The sequence below is a fragment of the Lynx rufus genome, unplaced genomic scaffold (genome assembly GCF_022079265.1).
Source record: "Lynx rufus isolate CCGP_SWC_20201006 ecotype Redwood Valley unplaced genomic scaffold, mLynRuf1.p SCAF_2, whole genome shotgun sequence".
NCBI classification, from domain to species: domain Eukaryota; kingdom Metazoa; phylum Chordata; class Mammalia; order Carnivora; family Felidae; genus Lynx; species Lynx rufus.
Window position 1 is genome coordinate 126026451 of NW_025814834.1, and position 27617 is coordinate 126054067.

Consider the following 27617-nt stretch of genomic DNA (forward strand, 5'->3'; position numbering starts at 1 on the left):
ATTTTCACTCACTATTAATATTAAAGTCTTGGGCATTTTGTAGTTTCTTATGGAATTTAGTTGAAGTTGGAAATAGCCAAAATATACCATGTTTGTCATTCATTGAGTTGCTTACCTGGCTTTGTTCATGGTACAGCAAAAGTAGTTCTAACTGTTGCTATATAGATATATTGATATAAAAGGTGATATATTGAGTGCCAGGAAGCCCTGTAGGAAAACTTAAACCCATTTCACAAAACAAGCCAGGAATATTTACGATGCCGGTCATTCAGTGGTGGCACTAAATTCCATTCTCTGGAAACCTTTCTCAGTGGTGAGTCTTTATGTCCCCATGTCTCTATGTTATTGACAAATATTTATCTCTGCCTTTTCAAAAAATTTTAGCCTTGTGACTTTGCTCAGCTGAGCATATGGTAGTTGACTAGTATTTAAAGAAGATCCTTCATGGAAAGATAGAAAAGTGTTATGCTTGAACAATCTGTACATAAGACCACAGTGGACAAAGAGGTGGCAGAAAAGCTGGAAATTAAGGGTATTGGTTGTTTATCTTGGAGAAACTCTTGCCCCTTGACTTCTGACCCACCCCCGCTTTCAGTCTTATTTAGGTGGTGAAAGGGCCCTTAGATCCTACATATACTCTCCATTTCATCACATGTCCTTTGGCACATGATACATTTACTTAAAACAGCAGCCCTTTTCTAGATCACAGTAGAAATGAGGACAGTTACAAATGTTAGGTTTCATCTGTTTCATGGTGCTCAGCCTCCTGACAAGTATGTATTGTGTGAGCTTTCTGTTGGGAAAAACTTAGAAAAAATTCCCCAGTTTGGGTAGAAAATACTCTCCAAGACTACATATGGTATTTGAGACTAAATATTTTAAGGGATTGACAGGGAATACCTAATAAGACAAAGAACTCTTAAAGGAAGCATTACATTTTTTTCTTTTGACTGACTAAAAAATAGCAAAGATTTGACATACTTACTCAAAGTTATTTTAAAATTATTTGTTTGTTTGTTTAGTGAGAGAGGGAGTGAGAGTGCTCTAAAGGCAGGGGCAGAGAGAGAGAGGGAGAGAGAATCCCAGGCAGGCTCTGAGCTGTCAGTGCAGAGCCCAGCGTGGGGCTTGATCTCATGAACTGCAAGATCATGACCTGAGCCAAAATCAAGAGTTGGATGCTTAACCGACTGAGCCACCCAGGCATGCTCCCAGTTACTTATTAAGCGAGAGGTTATATACATACTTATAATTTTATCAAATTATAAAATACATGTATATAATTTAAATAGATTTACAACTTACAATGAAAAATAGAAAAATAGTACATTCTGTACCATCTCCTACCATTCTCTCAAAGTGTGGTTTATGGGCCCCTCCAAGGGCCCCCTCAAGACTCAAGGTTGGAGTCCTTAGTTTGCACATTGTAACTAATCACTAAGAAATGATAAATGATAATTTATCAAGTTTTGGTGTAGGATCAATGTAGAATATCCACAATTATGTGAATAGGCTGCTAAAATACTCCCTTGTCCAACTACGTATCTGCTTAAGGTGGCTTTAGACCAAAAACTTATGAGATCTGTTGTATTAAAAAAGAAATATATCTTATATTTATTGGTAGGATAGTCTGAGCATGTAAATAATAAAAAATCTGGAAGTTATTAGTAATTAAAATATTGATATTTTTAGAGATTATTAATATGAGCTAAATAAAAGCATAATCTAGAGTTAATTTTCATATATTAAGAAGGACAGACCCAAAATCTTTAAGCAACTGTTAATTTCTCTTCAAGAATAGTGTATTTAGCGGTGCCTGAGTGGCTCAGTTGGTTGAGTGTCTTGACTCTTGTCTTGGCTCAGGTCATGATCTTACACTGGTGAAATCCTGAGCTGCGTCGGGCTCTGTGTGGACACTGTTGAACCTCCTCGGGGTTCTTTCTGTCCCTCTCTCAAAATAAATAAACTTACGGGGGAAAAAAAGGTGGTGTATTTAACTTCTTACAATGCGAGTTGGATTTACCCTCAAGTGATAAGTTGGAAGTTTGCAGAGCCAGGTTTATATTTTTCTAGGTTCTTTATATTCCGTTTGATCAAAATCATGCATTTCATAACTATTGAGTATTTGGCTAGCCAACAATAGTATAGTTATGGTTCTGCTTTCACTGGTGCTTTATGTTTGTTTTTTTACTGTTTTTGCTTTCTTCACAATCATTTGTTTCTTTCTGTTCAGTTTCAAGTGGAAAAGAGGGTAAAAAGATGAGGCTTCCTAGACCTTGGATCTTGGGATTTACCTTGGGGTGGGTGGTTCTGTAAGCTATGAAACTGGACTAGTGCCAGTAGTAATGAGTAGTAACTTAGCTACTTTAGCAGTAATAGCTTTAGTAAATCAGCCTTCTGGATTTTCCATGTGAATGTTTCTATGTAAATTCGAAACCTTAAACTAGTCTACACTTAGTAACAATTTATTTTAAAATTATTGATTTTAGATACTTTCTGCCTCTTTTAAGTTCACAAACTGGCCATTGTCATTTTAGAAAAATGGCTTTGTTTTCAACGTTGATCTCAAAAGTGTAGGAAACATAATGAGTAGTACTATTTGCAAGGGCTTTTGTAACTCTTGTGGAGTGGGGGCAGAGCACAGGGGGTATGGAGAAAATTTTCAGCTTTTCAGATGAGTTTACTTGCACAATTCCTGAGAGTCATGAAAAAAGGAAATAAATCAGAAGACAATTAGAAGAGAAATTAGGCAATTGTTGCACTACAGTCTTTGCCAAGAAGTTAAGGTTGTTTCTTATTGTCCTTTACAAGGCAAAGGGATGAAGAACTTTCTCGTCACCATATCACTTTTTTTAAATCTCTCCATCATTTTCAGGGAACTGCTAGAGAGTCATAAAATAATAGCTAGCTGATAGGAAGGCCACTGTGCACACTGTAAGGATTAAAATCTTAAACTTTAATCCCTTTTAGCCTCTAGACTTGGGCACTCTTTCTCAGCAGGGCTCTGAATACTGTGCAAGGGACCCTGTTCTCATAATTTACTTTTTGTATGAACCCTTATGTTTATAGCTGAGATATGGTTAGTTTAAAAGGAACTAATATATTTAATTTTCTTATTTTTAAAGGAAGTACTATATTTAAATAATGATATTACACAATTTTTTACTAGGTGCCATCAGAATTTTTAAGTTAATAAGGAGAGCCATTTGTTAGATAGTAGCAGAATTATGTTGAATCTGTATCTGGTTTTTTGAAGTGTTTTCACAGTTTGTATACTCTAATTTTTTAGACTTCTTGTTAACTTCTGAATTTTTTTTTTTAAAGCTTCTTGAAGTTTTAAATTTTTGACACTATGGAATAAGGTATTTTTAACTTGATGAGGCAAGTCTTAGTGACTAAAAATTGTAACTGCTTTAACTAACCGGGACAAATCATAGCTGGCAGCTAAGCTCAAAGTTTAATCACGTCCAGCACGTATTAGCTTTTCGAGTCAGAGCTTGATGCATTAAATAGCTTTGCCATCTGCATGGATGTCTATGTGTGTAAACAATCTGGGGTGAACTAATCTTTTTAGTGGTTCTTTGAAAAATTTCATGTGCTTTTCTCTTTTTTCATACTTAAGTGAGGGAAAAACTCATGAAACTAATGTTTGGAGCAGTTCTGTTTAATATAATTTTAGAATCAAGACTATTTCCTTTAGCAGAACTGAGCTGTTAAATAACGTTTTATTATATTTATTCCAATAGAAATTTTAGGAAGCTTCAATTTGTAAATATTTTTATCCCACCTGAATCATAGGTAAATGCCCTAGGACAAAGATCTTTAATCTTTAAACTGGGTTATATTTTTAAGGGAATTATTCTTCAGATTTTCAGATTCAGATGTACTCTAAACTAAAAATCATGTCTCCTGAAAATAGATGCCTGAAGTCTTCTCCTTTCCTTTTTCAGTTTGTTTTATCTAAAAGCCCTTAACCCCACTATGAAAGAAAAGTATATCTTTGACTTATCCTAATTCTTGCAGTGGCTCATTGCCCCAGACTACCAAAGTCTCTGGAATCCCCAAACAAGAGAAAATTGCAGAATGCATTGTCTCAGAGAGAGTCTTATGACAGAAATCCAAAGAGGGGTTAGGTGAGAAATATTGGAGGAGGCAGGACTTTATTCCTTCTGGACGACAAACTCCTTTCCTCTCTGTTTTTTAAGTTAGATTTAAAAAATGAAATAGTTACCACAGGATGTGGGTCAATACATTTATTTTAATTAAAATGAGGTATGACTTTGACAGAAATCTGTTTTGCTTGACTGGTTTAAAAATGAACTGGCCAGTTAGATTATATGGTATTTCCTATAAATTGGGCTAAATATTTAGTGCCAAAATTTTGAAATCTATTTGAAGTGCATAGAATACAACATATAATATGCCAGAAATTATATTCTATGTAACCTAAGCTTAATAATAAACTTTAGATGTAACATTAATATACAAGGCAGTAGGTTATTTTCTATATGCACAAAACCCTGCATATAGAGGTTACACAGCTTTATTCACAACTGCCAAAACTTGGAACCAAGATTCTGTCAGTAGGTGAACAAACTGGTACATGCCGACAATGGAATATTATTATAGAGCACTAAAAAGAAATGTGCTATGAAAAGACCTAGAGGAAACTTAAATGTTTGTTACTAAGTGAAAGAAGCCAGTCTGAAAAGTCTGCATACTGTATGATTCCAACTATATGGAATTCTGGAAAAGACAGAACTATGGAGACAATAAAAAGATCAGTGGTTGCCAGGGGTTAAAGAGGAGAGAGGGATGAATAGAGGGAGCACAAAAGATTTTTAGAGCCATGAAAGTACTTATTATGTACTATAATGATGGATACATATCATTATAAATTTGTCCAGACATAGAATCTACAACACCAAGAGTGAACCTTAAGGCAAACTATAGAGTCAAGTAATGATGTGTCATATAATGATGTGCACACTGAGTAAAACTAAAGACTACAGTTCCAAGGAAAAGAATATTACTTTAGAATGTTGACACTGTTCTCACTTAGAGAACAAGCTATGGATCCTCGGATAGGCGAAGTACCTGAAATCCAGAGAAGCCAGCAATTCTTGCTGTGCAAACAATATTCTTAGAGAAGGGAAAATTATGCATCAGATTAGGACCTATCTGCAACTCTAGTGAGGTTGTGAATAACTCTTGGAGATGTCCTCTCATACCGTCTAAACCTCTTCTATAAGGGAAATGGGACAGTATGTTCTTTATTTCCCTGGGCACTTCACCATTTCATTAGCCCTGTTTGTTTCACCAGTGAACAAGAATAGGTTGGGAATTATATTGTGGCATAATTTCACCCATCCTGATGAATTAACCAAGGGAAACTCCTGATAAGAACAAATTTATAATTGTGGTGGCCTCCCGTCTATATCTGATCCTCTCAATCTTGGCTAGTTCCAATGCCAGGAGGATATGGAGGAGATGCCCTTGCCTAGCATTCTTGAATCACTTCTCCCAGATAATTTTGAAGGAGCACTACTAAGTATGGCCCACAGATCAGTGCTGGTCTGTTGTATATTGCTAGTCCATGATGAGATAAATACAAATACTGACAGTAAGTAAGCATTTAGAAATTTTTATAACAGTTTTTCATTTTTTTATATACCCATTTCGTGTATGTCTGTATATAATAGTATCAATGTACACTTTTTATAAAGACACTGGTATGGAGATATGTGTGTGTATACATATATAGTTTTACATAATTTAGATTTTACATAAATCATACTGCGTATGTCTAAGGTATATTTTGGAAATGGTGTTTAGCATCCATTACATCCTCTTTTCTAGTGTACATTAATATATTGCATAGGCTTTAAAGCTAAACTACATTTCTCAGGTTCCCTTGCAACTATATTTCTGAATTTGATTTAAATTCTGCCAGTCAGATAGATCATCTGACATTTGTAAGGCAAAATTAGAACAGAGGTCTCTATGTCTACTCATTGGCTTTGAGATTTTGAGAAGCAGAGCACATGAGATCCATCTTGATGATGTCATAGGAGGTACATATTGTTCTCGAGCTAACTGCAGATATTAACAGCCTTTGTGCCGACTTCCTGATTTTGATGATAACGTGATTTTTGGCAGCTTCTTATTTTGCTGGCTTCCTAATTATGGCAATAGTGATATGATTATGGGGTCAGCAGATTTCTGGTTATAGAAGGAGGAGCAACTCTCTTGGGAGCCTGAGTAGTGCTTTGGAAAGCTTCAGAGATCCAAAGGAACAAATTTTGGAGTCTAGGGCTCACCAAGAGTAAGAGCTCTGGTAAATCCTGTTCTTTTTGGTTGGGATCCTAAAGGGCTGTGCCATAGGAGTAAGGGTGCATTTGAGATAAACCAGTCCTCAAAGGAACTGCAACGTGATTTCAGGTCATCTGGATGAACAAAACATCTTGGTCCTTGAAACATTCTTAAAGAGATTCTGGGTTTATATAGCCTTAGGTAAATGAGAATCATCTCTGGAGGAAGATAATATCCAAGCCTCAAATTCTCAGTACGGATGGAACTGTACTAAGGATGGAAAACACAGAAGAAAAAGAGAGTAGATACCTTGAGAAGGTTCAGTCCACATCCAGTTGGAGTCTCAGGGAGTGGAAGGAGGGGAAAAGGGAAGAACAAATATTTGAAGACATGGTGGCTGAGAGTTTTTCAAAATCAGTGAGAATTCTGTTTTGTCAGTGTGATTATCTCCAGATTATGTAATCTATATTTTCTTGGTGGTTTTTTGTTTTGTTTTTTTTTCTTTATCTGGTTGAGTTTCCTCAAACTGTAGGTTCATATTCATCGAAGCTGGAATAGGTATAGGCATTAACTCTTGAAAATTGCTTCTTCCCCATTCTTTCCATTGTCTTCTTCCAAAGCTCCATTAGATGTATGCACATCCTCCCATTCTAAAGTCTATTTTTCTAAATTTTTCACAGATCAAGAAGAAAGCTCTCCCCTAATTGACTTTTCTTCAAACCTGTCGTCAGGTTCATGGTCTCTCTAGCTATGTTCAGTCTGCTGGTTAACCTGTTATGAATTTCATTGTGTACACTTTTTATTTCTAGAAGTTCTGTTTCTTTTTTTTTTTTTTTTTTTTTTTAATTTTTTTTCAACGTTTTTATTTTATTTTTGGGACAGAGAGAGACAGAGCATGAACGGGGGAGGGGCAGAGAGAGAGGGAGACACAGAATCGGAAACAGGCTCCAGGCTCTGAGCCATCAGCCCAGAGCCCGACGCGGGGCTCGAACTCACAGACCGCGAGATCGTGACCTGGCTGAAGTCGGACGCTTAACCGACTGCGCCACCCAGGCGCCCCTAGAAGTTCTGTTTCAAGTCAACTACTCTTTTAATAGTCTTTAATGTGTTGCTTTTATTTAGTGTTCTTAATTTCTTATTTCATGCTTTTAATCATTTCAAATATACCATTGTCTTTAGTTCTTGTGTCTAATCCAGCTATATTGAGTTGGCTTTACTTCACTCATGGTTAATTGGTTCTTGAGTGTTTTGAAATTTTAGATCATCAGCTTATGTTTGGCAGGGCTTTGTCTGTGGGAAATCTTACTGACAAAGTCAAACATATCTCTGGAAGAACAACAGAAATTTCCCACAGACATTGCCCTGCCAACCATAAGCTCACCCAGGCCTGTAGTTGTGAATTCTCAGAAGAGAGCACTATCTCCTCTTCCTTGTCTTCTTCCTTTTCCTCTTCTTACTTGTTAAAAAAAAATTTTTTTTAAGGTTTATTCATTTTTCAGAGACAGAGCGTGAGCAGGGGAGGGGCAGAGAGAGAGGGAGACACAGAATCTGAAACAGGCTCCAGGCTCTGAGCTGTCAACACAAAGCTGGATGCGGGGCTCAAACCCATGAACCATGAGATCATGACCTGAGCTGAAGTCGGACACTTAACTGACTGAGCCACTCAGGCGCCCCTCCTCTTATTTTTAACCACCAGATGGCCAAGAGAGAAAATTTGCTTGCCATCATCTTTTGCTTTTGTATTGTCTCCATGTGCCACTAAACAGATTTTATCTGCCTTGACACTGCCTTTGAACTATTTTTTTAAATCAATTTTATGGACATACAATAAAATTAGCCAGTTTTAAATATACAATTTGATGAGTAACTACTGCCAAATCATTAGAGTATTTCCATATCCCTGAAAAGTTCTTTCATGCCCCTTTGTAGTCAGTCTCTTCTCTTCACTCCCTGATAAGTTTTCTATTATTAGAATTTGGCCTTTCTAGAACTTGATATAAATGTGACCATATAGAATATAGTTTTAGGTCTAGTCCTTTTTCACTTAGCAGAACATTTTTACAATTCACCCATGTTCTTGTTTGCATCAGTAGTTCTGTTTATTGCAGAGTAGTATTCCATTTTATGGCTATCTCATGATTTGTTTTTCCATTCACTTGTTGATGGATATTTGGATTGTTTTCAGTTTTGAGCTATTATGAATAAAGCTATTAGAGAATTCTCATAAAAGTCTTTATGAAGATGTATGTTTTCATTTCTTGGATAATGCCTAGGGATGTAATGGCTGGATCATATGTTTGTGTAACTTTATGAGGAATTGCCAAAATGTTTTCCAACCTGGCTGTACCATTTTGCTTTACCACCCGCAACAGAGGGTTCCATTTGCTTCATATCCTCACCAACTCTTGGTATTATCAGTCTTAATTTTAGTCATTCTAGTAGATATATCTAGTAGATATATATTAGTATCTCTCTTTGTTTTTAATGTTTATTTTTGAGAGAGAGAGAGAGAGAGAGAGAGAGAGACAGAGATAGAGCACGAGCAGGGGAGGGGCAGAGAGAGGGAGACAGAATCTGAAGCAGGCTCCAGGCTCTTAGCTGTCAGCACAGAGCCCAATGTGGGGCTTGAACCTGTGAACTAACTGCAAGATCATGACCTGAGCCAAAGTCGGATGCTTAACCAACTGAGCCACCCAGGTGCCCCTATATCAGTATCTCTTTATTATAATTCGCATTTCACAAGTGACTAATAATTTTGATCATTTTTTCATGTACTTCTTGGTTATTCATGTATCTTGATAAATTACCCAAATCTTTTGTCCATTTTTATTTGAGTTTCTTGTCTTTTACTACTGAACCATAAAAGATCTTTTTATAAAAGATTTGGACATGTCTTTTGTTGGATATATTTTATATATATTTTCTCCCAACCTGTAGCTTGAAATCCAATTTAGATACTTTTTAATATATGTGTTACATGCTTTTAGAAATATTTGCCTAATTTAAATATTGAGTCTTTCAAACCATGAGGATGGGTTATCTTTTGTATTTTTAATTTTTTTTTTGTTTTTTAATTTCTTAGTAATATCTCATAGTTTTCGGTGTATACATCTTGTACATTATTAGATGTATCCCTATTCAGTAGTTTTCTGATGCTGTTGTAAATGTTATTTTTTTTACTTGAAAATTCTGATTGCTGGTTTATAAAAAGATGATTTCTGTTTATTAATCTTGTATCCTGAAACCTAAATTTATTTTTAGTTCTAGTACCTTTTTCTTAATATTCTTTAGCATTGCCTATATGGACAATTATGTCCTTTGTGAATAAAGACAACCTATGTCCTTGCTTTTAGGGAAGCTTCCACTATGGGCTACTTTTTTTCCTATCCTGCAACATTCATTTCTTAAATCCTATTTGAAGTGTTCAGATGGATTGGAAGAAACAGTTTTTTGAGGAACGTCCATACTGTTTTCCACAGTGGCTGCACCAGTTTGCATTCCCACCTACAGTGCAAGAGGGTTCCCTTTTCTCAACATCCTCACCAACACCTGTTGTTTCTTGTGTTGTTAATTTTAGCCATTCTGACTGGTGTGAGGTGATATCTCATCATGGTTTTGATTTGTATCTCCCTGATGATGAGTGATATTGAGCATCTTTTCATGTGTCTGTTAGCCATCTGGATGACTTCTTTGGAAAAGTGTTTATTCATGTCTTTTCATTTCTTAACTGAGTTTTTTTGGGGGGAGTGTTGAATTTGATAAGTTATTTATAGATTTTGGATACTAACCCTTAGTCAGATAAGTCATTTGCAAATGTCTTCTCCCATTCCGTAGGCTGTCTTTTAGTTTCGTTGTTTCCTTTCACTCGTATCTTCTTATTCATAATTTAACAGGAAGTTGCATTTTCTTTTTTTTTTTTAAGTTTATTTCTTTTGAGAGAGAGCATGTGGGCAAGGGAGGGGAAGAGAGAGAGAGAGAGAGAGAGAGAGAGAGAGAGAAATCCCAAGCAGGCTCCACGCTGTCAGCACGGAGCCCAGTGCAGGGCTTGATCCCACAAACCATGAGATCATGATCTAAGCTGAAACCAAAAGTCAGACGCTTAACCAACTGAGCCACCCAGGCACCCTGAAAGTTGCATTTTCTAACCATACTATTCATTAGTACTAGGTCACTTCAAGAAAAGGGGACAATTTTTAATTTGAAGTATCATCTTTTGACATCATAGTTCAATTTGTGGATTTAATGATACTTGACTGAGCTATTGTTTAGGGGCTTTTCTTGTCATATAATGGAAAAAAATATCTTGAGTCAAAGCAATTATATAAATAAAAAGAAACTTTTCTGAGATAATTTTCCAGCCCATTAAATGAAATTCTTGTGTGTTCAGAATGATCTATTTTGCAAATTGCTATGTATCTGGTGACTTGGGTACCCACTTCCTAATATTCTGTCAGCATATAAGAGAAAGTAAAAAGAAAATAGTATTGAAGAATACATTTTGGGAAAGGGGAAAACTTATAAAAGTCTGTTTTAAAACTTGAAACTTGTGTGTGGCATGTGTTACGTGGATTTTGCATGCAGATAAATCAAATGAGGCATTTAGTTATTCACAATAATTTGAGGAATTATATTAACTTCTAAAACAAGTAGGCTTACTTGAAACACAAAGGCTATATTTACTGAACAGGATTTATTTCCATTATGGTTCCTTAAATGGTAAGGAGCTGTTTTCCTACTAAGAACTATGGGCAATACCATGGCTCTAAGACTCTTTTTCTGATAATGCCCTTAGAAGATAATCTCTATTGGAAAAGTAATATTGAAAAACAATTCAGTTACTTGAGAGCTGGCCATAAAGTGTGCAAGTGCCTTGCTGGTGGGAGTGCTTTATTGTTGACATGGTATTTTAATTTTATATTTTTCAGATATTTGGATTTGAACTGCATTTTGGAATTCATCTACACATAAAATGCCACCAGCAATTGGAGGTCCAGTTGGATATACTCCCCCAGATGGAGGCTGGGGGTGGGCGGTAGTAGTTGGAGCCTTCATTTCCATCGGCTTCTCTTATGCGTTTCCCAAATCCATTACTGTGTTCTTCAAAGAAATTGAAGGTATCTTCAATGCCACCACCAGTGAAGTGTCCTGGATATCCTCAATCATGTTGGCTGTCATGTATGGTGGAGGTAAGAACCCCCAAGGCCTGCTGTTTTATTCATATTTTTCATTCTTGTTAACCATGACAACTCTTGCTCTGTTTGTTCCCCTGTAGTATTCTGAAACAGAAATGAGAAACTGTAAGGAGCTGTGATTTGGTCTAACTCCTAATCATTGAGCTTTAAAAAGCGCTCAGAAAAATGACATGTGCACAACTGGTTTTTCTTCTTGCTCTCTGCTAGATTCTTGAGATGTAAACATGAAGGTTTTTCTTAAATTGATGTTGGGAGAATTGAAATAAATCAGGCTCACCTGAATAGTAGCATGGTTCAAAGTCTCAGATAAAATCTTTTCATGGTATTAGCATTAAAGAACTGAATAAAATCTTCCCCTTGTTCCTTGTGATGTTATTTGTCCTAAAAGCATTTCAGGGGCACCTGAGTGGCTCAGTTGGTTAAGCATCCGACTTTGGCTCAGGTCGTGATCTCACAGTTTGTGGGTTCGAGCCCCGCATCGGGCTCTGTGCTGACAGCTCAGAGCCTGGAGCCTGCTTCAGATTCTGTGTCTCCCTCTCTCTCTGCCGCCTTCCCGCTCGCACTCTGTCTCTCTCTCTCAAAAATAAATAAACATTAAAAAAATTTTTTTAAAAGCATTTCAGTTTTGCCTTAAACTTAAGTTTTAGCTTAAGTTTCATCACTTTTTCCTTTCTGTTTTCCTTGACATGTTTTAAAGGAGATACGGAGAGTAAGTTGCTTACTTAACATCATTTAAAATAGTTTGTTTCACCTTGGAACATCAAATCACAATGTAACGTGTAGAAGTCAAAACCTTCCATAATACTTAAAATGTATAGTTACTTAGTGAGAGATTCTAAAGCCAAGTGTATTTATTTACTGAGATTGACAGTGTCTCATGGTGCTTATTTAGCCAAGCTTTCGCCTCTGTTAATACTATTTTTTGGTGGCAGTTTAGTACCTTAGCTTATTTTCACATGTAGCTCCTTAATAGCCAGCCAATATAAAGATTCTATACTTCAACTGTAAAACTTTAGCCTTGGGCTTCTAACCTGGTGGCAGATTGAACCAATATTAAGCACTAGGCACATATTTCACCCTAGGCTGGGTCTTGTTTGTTTGTTTTTTTCTCTCCACCCCACTTCCTCTAGGCTAGGTCTTGTGAGTGACAGAGAACACTTGATCCTGATCCCTGCCTTTGGGGAGTTCATAATCCAACTGAGACAATAACATAAACTTCTGAAACAGTAAATAGTTGAAGTCCTAATTTAATTAAGTATATAATTTCATTGCACAGAAAAAACAGGTAACCTAGTGGCCTTACAGAGAGGTGAATTGGGTGACTTGGAACAGGAGTGGGAAGGCTTCTTTTTTCACTGCGTATCTTTTTATGCCTTTTGAATTTTGAAGGTATGCCTGTTTTGTTTAAGTACTTTTAAGAGAACCTAAGTGCTATATTGTAGTAGTTATTTTCTTTTCATAAATTCAGAGAAACCAAAAGGGACTTTGGACATTATTTAGATTGTAAGAGCCAGTAGTTTTAGAGGCTTTGAACTCCATGTGCCTGGATTTTCAAATCAGATTTTGACTATGATGGCTTGAAGAAATTTTTGGCATAAGTATTATCCAGAAGTACTCCAGGTGTGTGTTCAATGTGTGTTGAGCTGAGGATGAACCAGAGGTTCACATGTTGCAATTTGGAGCTGTCACAGAGCTTGAGAGCCACTTGTATTTTGCATCAAAAGTAAGTGATGTCAGTTGTGCTAATTGCACATGACACTTTCTTCTGGGAAAACAGTTCCTTCTTTGTCCTCACCCAGAGATAACTAGCACATTTTCTCTGAATTCGTGTTATAATAGGCCTATGAACTGTACCCCTCTCTATTTTTAATGATAGCTAATTGGGGCCATCCTTCCTGAAATAACTCTGAAAGACAAATTGCCTATTGAGAGCCTGTGGTGGAATTTTTCCTAAATGGGTTATTTTGTTTTGATTGGCTCCTAAGTGGTATATCCCCTAAGAATTATCATCAGTTTTTAAACTGCCATAATTCTGTAACTTCTGTATTTGGGCCACACCCTCAACGCTAATATGTTTTGACCTATGAGTGGTTTAGTGGGCTTTTTTAATGCTTTGGTTCAGAGAGATATACTGATGCTTGTTAGAGCATAAGTGTATTTTTAAGGGAGGAAATCTTAGTTGCCTACTTTTGATTTATTTACTTGAGGTTTTTTTTTTTTAACATGGAAGTGTAAATTTGCATATTTTCAGTTTCACACTAACGTACGTCATTTTGACGTTCCTACTTTAATATTGTGGGCTTCACAGTATTAACTTCTAATTCACAGAATCAACGATGTGGCAGTTATTTTGACCTTTGTAATTCTGACTATACAGAATGTATATGAAAATTTATATGGAATTTATATGGAAATATTTCATGAATATTCTTCCAGTATTTAATTATTTTATCTTTTTTTATGTTTATTTTTTGACAGAGAGAGAGCGCAAGCCAGAGAGGGGCAGAGAAAGAGGGAGAGAGAATCCAAGGAAGGCTCCGCACTGTCAGTGCATAGCCCGATGCAGGGTTCAGTTTCATGAACTGTGAGACCATGACCTGAGCCAAAATCAGGAGTCGGACATTTAACTGACTGAGTCACCCAGGCGCCCCTTTAATTATTTCATCTTACATAAGCTATAAATTCCAATTATTTCCAAACCAGCCGTGGTCTGATATTTTCATGAAGTGACTTAGAAAGTCAATGAAAAATTTTTATACAAATTCAAGCTGAGCCTGAAGTCTCTCCTAGCAGCCATTTCTGGAGCCAGCCCCTGAGATAGACTTAGTGAGTACTCTGAAACACTAGGATGTCAAAAGGTTTGATTCCTTCTTGCATACATACCATAATTTGAATTTGGATTCCCTGGGGTCAGAGCCTGACCTTTTAATTGTATCATCCTGCAACTTTTTTTTTTTTTTTCAATGTTTATTTATTTTTGGGACAGAGAGAGACAGAGCATGAACGGGGGAGGGGCAGAGAGAGAGGGAGACACAGAATCGGAAACAGGCTCCAGGCTCCGAGCCATCAGCCCGGAGCCTGACGCGGGGCTCGAACTCACGGACCGCGAGATCGTGACCTGGCTGAAGTCGGACGCTTAACCGACTGCGCCACCCAGGCGCCCCCATCCTGCAACTTTGAGTGTAGTACTACAATATAAGTAACTGCAGAATTTTCCATGGTGTTTATGGAAATAGAATATGTCAACATATAACCAGTAGTATATTCTGAATACATACACTGTATATTTGTTTTAAAAAGTAGACTGTCTTCTAGGGAACTAATTATAGAATGAACAGAAGAAGGTCAGAATTTACTGTGCTAATAGAAGAAAAACATGATTTGTATGACTACTGCTTTGTAGTTTAGTTCCACACACATAGAGTGCATGTAATGGGGAGAAATGGGCTGGATTTGAAACTTGGTTTTCAGTAGCTTTGTGACTTTGCAGTGTTCAAACAGCAGATCATTTCCTTGTGTCCCCTTCCCTACTGATGCATTGCAGTGATCCTTTCTGTTTGCAGTCATCTACCTTTTCCAGGCAGACGAGGTACAGTGTCAGGTAAACAAAGGTGTCGTTCCCACAAGTCCATATCCATGAAGTAGAGACATAAGTATTCTTATACATAAATGAAATTCAATGAATGTCATTCAGTGTAATTAGAAATACTGTTAGTCTACTTAAGAATTGTGTTACAGCTTTTAAAACATTGGTTTGGATAAGACTTTCTTATAATTAACATTTAAAAGTTTGGTAAAAGGACTTACAGATTATACCTATTTGTAGCAAGTAAGGAGAGGCCATTTGATATTCATATTTGAAAACTGATAAATACAACAAATCTTTTTCTTCCTGATCCTTATGATACTTCAAATTTTATTTGGTTCCTTCTCTCATGTTCAAGAAAAGCTGATATTTTGGTATTCATCTGTTTAGCAGAGGAAATTTAATCAGATTTTCTTTTGTTTTTAATCTGATTTTCTCAGAATAACACTCTATTTTCTATCTTCTTGAGTTGTTAGACCCAAGATATTTTGACCATTATTTGACTTAATCTCCCACAAGCTTTTTTCCCCACAGTATTGTTACCATGAAACAGTAATATAGGCACGGAGCCAAGTTAACTCTGAAAGAAAGACTCAATTCAGTACCTGAGACATGTAGGTAAAACTGGGAACAGTTTTTTTTGTTTTAAAGTTAGATTTCCTAATTGCAAAATTACTTAAACTTAGAAAAAATATTGGTCATTTTCATTTTTTTCTTTTTTAAAAATATGACACAAACTGCATTTATGATAATGTATAAATAATACTCTAAAATCATCTCATCATGTCAGAGTGCCTGTCCAAAAAATGAAAACGGAGCAAACTTATTAAATACGTTGATCATATCCTAGATATGACAACAAGCCTACAAACATCCATTACCAAGATGTTTTCAGCCAGTCCTGCCTTATAAGAAGAAGACCGAGGAGAGACCAGAGTCCTTTTATATTTTAGCAAAATTCTGTCCAACATTTATAGATGTAGAAGGCACACAGTAATGTTTTTTAGCATCTTTATTTCTAATACACTTTGACTATGCAATAATTATAGAAAGCAATATTCTTACCATCGTCTTTTGTTGTTTTCTGTTTATTTTGGAGAACTTGTCATTTAGTGTCATTAATGCCTTCTATAGATGCAGGAGTTGGTTCCTTTCTTCTATGCTACTAAATTTCTGGTTCTCTCCCAGGTCCTATCAGCAGTATCCTGGTGAATAAATATGGCAGTCGTCCAATCATGATTGCTGGTGGCTGTTTGTCAGGCTGTGGTTTGATTGCAGCTTCTTTCTGTAATACCGTTCAGGAACTTTACTTGTGTGTTGGAGTCATTGGAGGTGAGTTGCTGTTGGTTCATTTTCAAGCATTAGTTTATTACTGGCTATTTGCTTTTCACTTACATTCATCTTTCAGATCTTTGGAGTGAAATTCCTTCCTTATGGAAATTACTTGATTATCATTTTGAAGAGCTATATAAATACTTTTAAGGGTACTAGAAAATCATACTTTTAAAGAAATTGCTATCATACAGTATGTGTTCATTGTTGAATGAATGAATCAAAGAGATGATAGCATCTCTTGTCCTAAGAATAGTCAATGGTGGTAGATAAAATGTGTCAGGCAACTTCTTGCAAGGTTGATCATTGGTTATTACTCTTTCTCATTACCTCTTCCTCACACAGGGAATAGCCTTCTATTGGAGCAGGAGAGCATAAAACATAAAGCTGGAATTATCTGACAGAATGTCCAGATACATTTCTGAGGGATAAAAGATCCACTTAATAACTCCCTTCTTCCTTTTTTGATAGCCAGATTAAAATAATGAACTGATGAGTATAATAAAGATTACTTATAACTTCATAATCCAGAGGATGTGACTGTTAACATTTTAATGTATGTCTTTCCATACTTTTTTCTGTGTACAAACATATAACCTTTTAATACAAAAAATGATAAGATTATGTTTTGTAACCTTTTTTTTTCACTTACCAAGATACCATGAACATCTTTCCATGTCATTAAATATTCTGATAACAATATTCCATTGAATAGATATATACTAAAATTTTTTTTTATTAAGCTGTATGCCAAGATCTCACGACCCTGAGATCAAGAGTCATATGCTCTACTGACTGAGCCAAACAGGCTCCTATATACCATAATTTTATTTGACCAGTCTCTTAGTTAATTGTTCAATATTTAGGGTTTAATTTTTGTTTTTGGGGTTTTTTTTGCATTTTCTTACTGTTAGTAAACAGTATTACATTAATAGTCCTTTATGAACATGAATATTTTCTTAGGATAACTTTGTAAAAGTGGAACTGCTATGTTTTTGAAAAATACATATAAGCTAAATTGCCCTCCAGAAAGATCATGCTCACTAAGAGCTCTACCTTCATGTGAGAGGGGATACAGCCTTGGCAAAAATAGGATATTATCTTTTTTAAAAATCATTTCATCGGGTGAATGGTGTCTTCTCGTTTTAATTTAAATCTCTTTGATTATTGGGAAAGTAAATATTTTTAATTTGTCTGTGGCTGTGTATTTGGGGTTTGTCTTTGTACAAAATTCTTATTAATGGCTTTTGTGTACTTGTTTAAGAATAATGTGTAGTAACTTTACATGTTAAATTATTGTCCCTTTGCATAAGACACAGTTATTTTTCCAAATTTTTTTTTACATTTGTGAAAATACACATAACATAAAATTACTTTCCTAACCATCTTTTAAGTGTTCAGTTTAGTGGTATTAACTATATTCACATTGTTTTGCAACCATTTCTACCATCCATTTTCAGAATTGTTTTCATCTTGCAGAACTGAAACTCTGACCCCATTAAACAATAACTTCCCAGTCCCCATCCCTCCAAATATCTGTTGCCAATTTTTTTCTGTTGACTTTTCTTTGGAAGAAAAATTTGGGGTGGGGGGCAGTGCCTGGGTGGCTTAGTCAGTTGAGAGTCCAACTTCAGCTTAGGTCATGATCTCATGGTTCATGAGTTCAAGCTCTGCATCGGGCTCTGCGCTGACAGTTCAGAGCTTGGAGCCTGCTTCGGATACTGTCTCCCTCCCTATGTGCCCCTCCCCCAGTCACACTCTGTCTCTCTCAAAAATAAACATTAAAAAACCAGAAAGGGGGTGGCGCCTAGGTGGCTCAGTTGTTAAGCATGCGACTTTGCTTAGGTCATGATCTCGTGGTCCATGAGTTCAAGCCCCGTGTCGGGCTCTGTGCTGACAGCTCAGAGCCTGGAGCCTGCTTTGGATTCTGCGTCTCCATCTCTCTCTGATCCTCCCTGACTCACGGTCTGTCTCTCTCTCAAAAATAAGTAAACGTTTAAAATTTTTAAGTTTTTTTTTATTTTTATAAGATTTATGTATTTATTTAGTGAGGGGGAGAGGGAGAGCGTGCACGTGAGCCTGTATGCACCGGCAAATGGGGAGCAGCGGAGAGAGAAAATCCTAAGCAGGCTCCCCACTGCCAGGGTGGAGCCTAGTATGCACAGGGCTTGAACTCATGAACACGTGAGGTCATGACCTGAGCCAAAATCAAGAGTCAGATGCCTAACCAACTGAGCCACCCCAGGCACCCCTATTTGCCTATTTTTAAACATCTGGTACCCTACCCTCCCCCTGCCATGTTTTACATTTAAAACTTCTGAATAGAAGAAAACATTTTACATAAAATAAGAAGAAATATAAAAGTCTGTTTGCTCCCACATGGTTACTCAGCTTATTCTCTTTTATTCGTTCCTCAAATATTTATTAACAACCATGTGTGTATCAGGCACTGTGCTAGATATTGTTGGGAATAGAACAACAAAATTGGGCTAAATCATACTCTTTAATGGGAGGGGGCAGACAATACTACTCACAAATATATGAATAAATAGGGAAAATATCAGCTAGTAATAATGCTATACAAAGCCTCAAAACAAAGTGTTCTGACAGAGAAAGACTAGGTGGTCTATGAAGGTAGGGTGCTCTGGAGACATGTCCTTAACCAAGAAATCTGAGTAAACAGGGAACTAGCTTTGTGAAAATCTAGGGGAACCTAAGCCCCAGGTCAACAGTGTACTTCTTGGCACAGGTGAGAATGGTCTGGTATGAGATGAGGAAGGGAGTTAACGTAGGGGAAGGTTATGGTTGGGAAGCCACTATCAGGCTTGAAACAGTGGAGTGATCTGCTCTGGTGTATTGGTTTAATGCTCTGTGAATGGCTTAAACATAAATGGTAGGGAACAAGCAGGGACCAGGGAAAGCATCTAGAAGTTATTTGAATATTCACTTTTACTAGCACTGTTTATTGAACAATTCTTTCTACAGGAATTAAAAACTTCACTTTTACATTAAGTGTATGTATATATAATGTTTACATTAAAATATGTTCTATATATACATAATATTTATTTTATATATATATATATAATATTTTTTTTTACATTAAATGTTCATGGACTCTGTCCACTTTCACGGATCAGTGTTTATGCCTGAGTCAGAGCCACACTGTTGTAATGACTGTAGCTTCTGGAAGTCCACTTAAATATCTGTTACTGTTTGTCCCACTCCTCCTGTACCACAGGAGGACTTCCTGATTGACTCCCATGCATTCTCTTAAGTATGTTTTAGAGTCATTTTACCCTATTCCAAAATGAAATGCACTGAATTTTCATTGGAATCACATTAAATTAATACATTCATTTGGGGAGTATTGATGTCTTGATGATGTTGTGTTTTATTGTCCAAAAACTGTGTGCGCTTGTGTGTGTGTTTTCATTTTCTGACCTTTTAGGAAAGTTACACAGTTGCAGTGATTAAAATTGCACATTTTTTACTTTTGGTGCTATTGTAAAGTCATTTTTTAAAATGTTTCTTTATTTTTGAGAGGGATTGAGAACACGGGCAGGCAAGGTGCAGAGAGAGAGGGAGCAGCCTCTGTACTGACAACAGGAACCTGATGTGGGGCTTCAACTCATGAACTATGAGATCATGACCTGAGCTCAAGTTGGACGTTTGTCCACCTGAGCCACCCAGGTGCCCCTTTGGTGCTATTATAAAAGGAATAATTTTGTGTTGCACTTTCTGTTGTAAAACTTGTCTCTACTTGATAATTATCCACTTAATGATTTTTCTGTCATTACAATGATTCCTCAGGTGGTTTTGCAAGATTAGACAAATAGTTATTCACCTTCAAATACTATAAACAGTAATAAAAATAACTAACATTTATTGAGTGCAGACTGCAATGCCAGGCACTGTTTTAACCAACAGCACTGTGCACCTGTTTTACGTATTAGGAGACACTCACATGTCCGACATTACCAGCAAGTCGCGATGCTGAGATTTGAACCCACATATGTCTGCTTTTAGATACCACACTTTAAACCATTATACAGTATATCCTGTAATGGTGAGGATTTTTGTCTCATTTGCATTATTTATAACTCTTATTTTAATTTCTTTGTTTTGTTAAGTAATTCCAAATACGTTGCTGACATTTATTATAGTATGTGATTCTTTTTAACCCTCCTCCCCAGGTCTCGGGCTTGCCTTCAACTTGAATCCGGCTCTGACGATGATTGGCAAGTATTTCTACAAGAGGCGACCATTGGCTAATGGACTGGCCATGGCAGGCAGCCCTGTGTTTCTCTCTACTCTGGCCCCCCTCAATCAGGCTTTCTTCGGTATCTTTGGCTGGAGAGGAAGCTTCCTAATTCTTGGGGGCCTCCTACTAAATTGCTGTGTAGCTGGTGCCCTGATGCGACCGATAGGGCCCCCGCCAACCAATGCAGGGAAAGATAGGTCTAAAGAATCCCTTCAGGATGCTGGAAAATCTGAAGGAAAAAAGGGAGTAGGTGATGCAAATACAGATCTTATTGGAGGAAACCCCAAACAAGAGAAACGATCAGTCTTCCAAACAATTAATAAATTCCTGGACTTATCTCTGTTCACACACAGAGGCTTTTTGCTATACCTCTCCGGAAATGTGCTCATGTTTTTTGGACTATTTACTCCTTTGGTCTTTCTCAGTAATTATGGCAAGAGTAAACATTACTCTAGTGAGAAGGCTGCCTTCCTTCTTTCCATTCTGGCTTTCGTCGATATGGTAGCCAGACCTTCTATGGGACTTGTAGCCAACACAAAGTGGATAAGACCTCGAGTTCAGTACTTTTTTGCTGCTTCTATTATTGCAAATGGAGTGTGTCATCTGCTAGCACCTTTATCCTCCAGCTACATTGGGTTCTGTGTCTATGCGGGATTCTTTGGATTTGCATTTGGGTGGCTCAGCTCCGTATTATTCGAAACACTGATGGACCTTGTTGGACCCCAGAGGTTCTCCAGCGCTGTGGGATTGGTGACCATTGTGGAATGCTGTCCTGTCCTCCTGGGGCCGCCACTTTTAGGTATAGTATGCCTTACTACCTCTTTGGTCCTCTTAACATAAAACAGGCATAGAAAATTGGGAAGGTGATAAAAAGCAGAGATTAGTGAGCCTCTGGGTGGCAGAGAGCATTTTTCATCTCTGTAGCCTCAGTGCTGACACAATGCTTGGCACAGCATAATTGCTCAGATCCTTACAGAATCAAATTGCATTGAACCATCAAGTTGAAAGGGGAGTCCAATATTTTTACAAACGGCATTCTTTTTTGAAGTGTTTTATCTTCATAAAACTTAGGTGCTTATTGTAGAAAACATGTAAAATACAACACCTCTGATAATAGCTACCATGTGAGCTCCTGGTTTACCAGGGACTGTCCTAAACATTTTCTGTATCCTCTTACAGCTCATAAGCCTATGAAATAGGACTGTCATAGTTCCTACTTCATAAGAAGTAGAAGCTTTGAAAGGTTAAATAGTTTGCCTTACATCACATGGCTAGTAAGTGAGTATATAATTTGGGAACTGTTTCTTAAGGTTATCTTTCAGTTAATAGCTCACTAGATAACAAATTAGTGAAGATGTATACTTTTTAGAAGTATGATTTGGGGAATAAGGATACATAAAGAAGACCTATAGCTCTCCTGATACTGCTCTCTTCCTCCCCATATCCAGTGATTCTAGTCGGCCCACTTTTTCTGTCACAACACCACCCCATCCACAGTTCCTGTCCCCTATCTGGGTTGCTCCAGCAGCCTCCAGACTGGTCTACCCATATCCACTCTAGCCAGCCTACAATCTGTTTTCTACTCTGCAGGCAAATACAAACTCGATATTCCAGCTGATGAGATCTTTCCAGTTGCTTCCCATTGTTCTTGGGGTGGAGAGCAAATTCCCTTGTGGCCTACAAGGCGCCCCCCAGCCTGGCTTCCAATCTCTCCAGCCTCATTTCCTGTCACTCACCTTTTGTTCTCTCTGCTCCAACAGCCCCGCCCTTCCTCCTTCCCCTCTCACACCCCAGCTTCCTACCACCTGCCTTTGCACTTGCTGTGCTCTGGCCTCATCCTTCTCCCATCCCCTCCTCCTAGATGGGTCCCATCTTCCTCTAGGTCCCTGCTTCATTTACACTGTAAGAGAAGCTTTCCTGACCCTGCTTGCTGCTCCCAACCCCCTATTTTCTGCTTTCAAACACTCCTTGTCACGGCTTGTATAATTATTTGATTAACATTTCTCTTCTCCACTGAACTGTGGATGTTCTCTCCTCTGCTCTCCCTTATCCTCAGGGCCAGCAGCCCGGTGCCAAGTGTATGTGTCAGCCCGATAAATATTGCTGAATGAACGATGTCCTGAGTTAGAAAAGCATATGGAATCATATTTGAATTGGTTGTATTAAGTCCTCTTGGGTGTTTATTCCTTAAGTAACCAATTGGGTGAGATGCTAATAAATTTTACTATAACAAGGATTTCATGGCCAAAAAATTTTTGGAAACCCCAAGTTTGGTAGATTACCAGAGGACCTTGCAAAGCCTATTTAATATGCACATGGTGAATCTTTACCAGAAAAGAATATGTTATGCCATTCCCTAAGTTTGACTTTGGGAACACTCAGGAGGTTACAGGTGCAGCTTCAGTGTCAGACTTCCTGGATTAAAAGCCATGTTATTTCACTTATGAGCTCTGTGACCTTGGGCGAGTTACTTAAGGTCTCTGTACTTCAGTGTGTACATCATACAGCGCGAATGATGACAGAATCTGCCTGTTGTGAGGATTAAGCACTTCGAATGGTGGAAAGGTGTTGCTGTTAATTGTATAGCACAGGCCAAGTGTTCACAGGGACCGCTCTTTGGGAAATGCTGATGTCAGCGAAAGAGCATTGGCCAGGAGACTGCAGTTAGCTCTGTGGCCTGGGGCAAGACTCCTAAACCTCTTTTGAGCAACAAATTTTTCCACTGTGAATCCAGAGAATTGATTCTAGATGATCTGTAGGTCTTTCCTGGCTCAAATTTGGAAAGATTTCATTATTTTCAAGTTGCTAAAAATAACAAAATATGCAAGGCCATCTAAAACCCAAGTGTGACATCATAAAAGATGAGATAATTTTTAGCAGTTCTTTTTTTAGACTAATTTGTCATTTATGGGCTCTTTGAGGATTGGTTGACATCTTTCTGAGTAGATCCTTCAGCTTCATTTGGGAAAGGTATACTTGTTCACTTTTCCCCACATAACTGTGTTTTGGATATCTTTAGGTCGTCTGAATGACATCTATGGAGACTACAAATACACATACTGGGCGTGTGGTGTGATCCTAATTATCGCAGGCATCTATCTCTTCATTGGCATGGGCATCAATTATCGGCTTGTGGCGAAAGAACAGAAAGCAGAGAAGCAGCAGAAAAAGGAAAATAAAGAGGAGGAGACCAGTGTAGATGCTGCTGAGAAGCCAAAAGAATACACAGAATCTGAAGAGCAGAAAGACACAGAAGGAAGTCCCAAAGAGGAGGAGAGTCCAGTCTAAACGTGTGGGGCCCAAGGGTCAATGGAGCAGCTTGTGACCCAAGATACCTGAAAATGTTCTACTGGCCTGTTATCCAGCAGTGGTGCTCAATGCAAATAGTGGACATTTGTGTGGGAAATCATACCAGGTGTTCAGTGATGGAATTTTTGTTTCACTCCTTACCAGTAGCCTGAATTTAAAATGCCATACCTTTGGGAAGGGAGTGGTTGGCAAAGAATGACAGAAGGAAGTAGTATGGGGTTTTTTTTGTTTGTTTGTTTGTTTGTTTAAATCTTAGCTTTTACCAGTGTCCAGAAGATTATAATATGTGCCTTAAGTTTTAGTCTTTAGAACTCTTTAGGGAGCCTTAACTTTTTAAACCATTCTGCTGAATTCATCTATTTTAAGTGTTACGTTGTAAGGAAGAGTAACAACTAACTTGTTTGAGACCAGTCTAAAATTTAAAATTAATCTTTGTTTCATTGTTACTTGTAATATAGTGTCATACATCATCACTGGAAGATTTATAAGTAGAAATATTCGTTGCAAGTTGGGATTTTATAAAATCCTGACTAAAATATTTTCCTAGCATCAATAGTTGCCTGGCATAGTGCCTGCTAGCTATATATTTAGGAAATTTAAAGCATAAAGCTTTGGAAACATCTTGGCCATTCTAGACACATTGTACTCATCAGCACCTCTCTGGAATCTTTTCTTGGGATGCTAATATTATTAGTGTTTGAGAATTGATTTCATTACATTACTGTTTTCCCTTTTCAAAGATGCATTTTGAGTGGTTATAGGCCATTGCCCCCTTTGAGGTCACTTAGTATTTTTCAGTGTAAAAGTTAATTTTAAAATATGCAAAACTATGTATTTGTGCCTCCTTATTAGTAAATACAACACATCTAATTAAATGCAGACAGAGATTTCAAACAGCAGCTGAATTCAGCTTCAGTTTTACCAAAACCTCAGTTAAACTGTGAGACTTGGAATCTTTTTTTGTTAATGATTTTCCTGGAATTTCCCCCCATTGATTCATAGTGGTTCCATTTATATCTGTGTCTGTCTTAGAGCTGCGTGTGAGATATTCAATCTTTGTATATTTGGGTTTTTTTCTTTAATGTTTGCTAATTAAAGAAAGCCAGAGCAATTTGGCCCCAGGCAAACAAATAAGGATAAGATTTGGAGGAAAGTTGCTCCTTTTCTTTTTCTCAGGCCTGACAGAAAATTATGTTTTGCTTACAATTATTGGATACATTCTTACTTTCCACACAAACCTAAAGATATTGTGACCCTTTTTTTTACTTACTTGAGAAGTAGAGAAATGGGTTTAATATAAGGATAGGGAGGATGGACCAGAATGAAAACTGTAAATATTTTTTAACCTAATATCTTCTAAAATGCACAAGAAGATAATGATAGACACTTGATAAATTATATTCCGTGAATTTTAAAATATCATTGTAATTGACACGGTGAAAGAAAGTATAGGTACAAAACCTTTTGTGTAAGAGGCTGGCTTTTCCAAATAAACTTTTTTTTTCTTTTTTTTAAGAAATGTTTCTCCCTCCAAATGTTTATTTTCTTGAGAAAGTATTAGTGTGTCTTTATTTTCAGTATCAAGATCCATTTTGGCCCTTGCTAATATTAAATCATTTAGCTTATGTGCTGTGGGAATTGTGTATATTGCTAATTTTATTTATATTTTTCTTCTTTCATCTTTTCCTTAAGGCAAAGAAGAGGGGAATTTTGAAGTCACCTCTCTGAAAGCATCCAAAGCAGTTAGACTTAAGGACACAATGAAAACTCCCTTTCAGTGCCTGAGTGTCATGGCAGATGGAGGAGGCATTTTAGGGGAGAAGCCTGCTGTGATTGTTGGCAGGCTCGGCTCCAGTTGGGACTCTGCTATTTTCCATGGCCCCGAGTCCATAACCTCTATGTGCTTCTTTCCCCTTCCATAAAAACGAGGATCACTGTCAGTGAGGTAATATAAGTAAAGGAAATGGGAAGGGGAGGTAGGGTGGAGGAGGAGGAGTGCAGGATTATTTTCCCCAGTAGGGGAGGAAAACTTTTCCCTTCTTCCTTCCTAGGTTCTTTGGCTGGCCTAATAATTATATTGACCTAAGACAGATTAATAGGAGAAAAATTTAATTTCATACATGTGGGAACTTCATATAGACATGACAGTATCATAAATAGGCAACCAAGGCTTACAAGCCATCTTGAGCTAAGGAGAAGGGGGATAGGGGTCTTCAGCTTCAAAAGGAATAAAAACAATTTATAGAAAGATGGGAAGAATAAATGTTTGGTAAACTATGCCATGTGGAGAACTCTTAATGTTAAAAAAAAAAAAAGTTCACTTTGGTAATAGTTCTCTTCCTTGGTACAGACTCCCTGTCTAAATTCTTTCAGGCAGTACCAGGGGAGGTAAAAAGTTCTCCTTGAGTCTGTTAGGCATTGGTGGCCTTCAGCTCAAATAATCCACATGCTAAAGTGGCACATTTGGGGCAGCCCTGTCCTGGACCCCATCACTCCCATCACAGTTGAGCTACATCCGTACCTAAGAGCCTGCTTAGTCTTTGTTCAATAGCTGAATCTTTTTAGTGAGGTGAGGGGTTTGTGGTGCAGACTGACCACTCCTCATTAGCAAAAAGGGTTGAAAACCGCCTCCAAGCTGGAATTAAACTTTTTATTGCCAGTCCAACCCTAACTTTCTCCCCCTAAAGAGGGAGGATTTAAGCTATTTATTCAACATCAATTTTGGTAACAGCCAACATTAAAACCTGATACAGGCCTACTCTGTGCCATTTTCCTTGCTAACAGTCCCCGTGAATTTTCTCTGTGTTGTAGGTTATATTCAACACTGGGAAGCAGCCAAGCTTTCTGATTCTGTCTGTTGTCCTTTATTCCGTGTGAGGACTAAGTTTTATTCCAATTCACATGGTTTCAGTGGCTGCTTTGGGAAAATAGATGTATGCAAAAAGTACCTGCCTGTATTTGCTTTTTCTCTGTGCCACACCCTCTGTAAGTCACAGGACATACACAGCTCTTAGGTAGTCGTAGTGCTTGGCTCTGTTCAAGAGTATATTCTGAAACAGGCTCCCAGGCCAAAGCTGGGAAATTACTTAAGAAGCTGATAGGTTGGACAATTGCAGATTATCATGGTGACAAGACCATATTCTCATGCTCTACACAAGTTTGTTGAGAATTTAAATTATCTGAACTAGTCATGATAAGTGAATAATTTCTATAAAAAGTATTCAGGAAAACATGATGGTAAAACAAATTATGGGAAATTCAGAGGTGTTTTATCCCTGATTTAATCACACTGATGACTAGTCCTGAATTCTTGGGTTATCTGAATTTAGTTTATGTGTGTATTATAGATACATATGTCAATATTAATCCTGTATTTTTAAAAAGGAAAAAGTTTTGTCAAAAACCACTTAATATTTTTGTATGAGCCAGTGTTTTACTGTGTTGAATTTCAGACTGATAAATTGGGTATTGGTTTGTGTGAAAAACCTAAATGTCTGGGTTTTACCTTCCCTAGCAAATGGTTCATAGTATAATAAACTTAATAATCAGGTAGCCATGTGCCCCTCCACCATTTTGCTTGGAAAGACGAGGAAAGGTGAACAGCAGATTTCCACCTTTGCAACAT

At 37.4% G+C, this 27617-nt stretch overlaps 1 protein-coding gene across 1 annotated transcript in view; it reads left to right on the forward strand.

Annotated features, from left to right (window-relative positions):
• The window catches only part of LOC124515817 (monocarboxylate transporter 1), a 42810-nt gene extending 17303 nt beyond the window's left edge, over positions 1 to 25507 (forward strand). Inside the window, exons 2-5 of the mRNA XM_047084850.1 lie at positions 11235 to 11495; positions 16276 to 16419; positions 20616 to 21482; positions 23703 to 25507. Of these exons, the coding sequence (XP_046940806.1) occupies positions 11279 to 11495; positions 16276 to 16419; positions 20616 to 21482; positions 23703 to 23971 (1497 nt within the window). The 5' untranslated portion in view covers positions 11235 to 11278 and the 3' untranslated portion in view covers positions 23972 to 25507. The remainder of the gene's footprint in view (positions 1 to 11234; positions 11496 to 16275; positions 16420 to 20615; positions 21483 to 23702) is intronic.
• The last annotated feature ends 2110 nt before the right edge of the window (positions 25508 to 27617 follow it).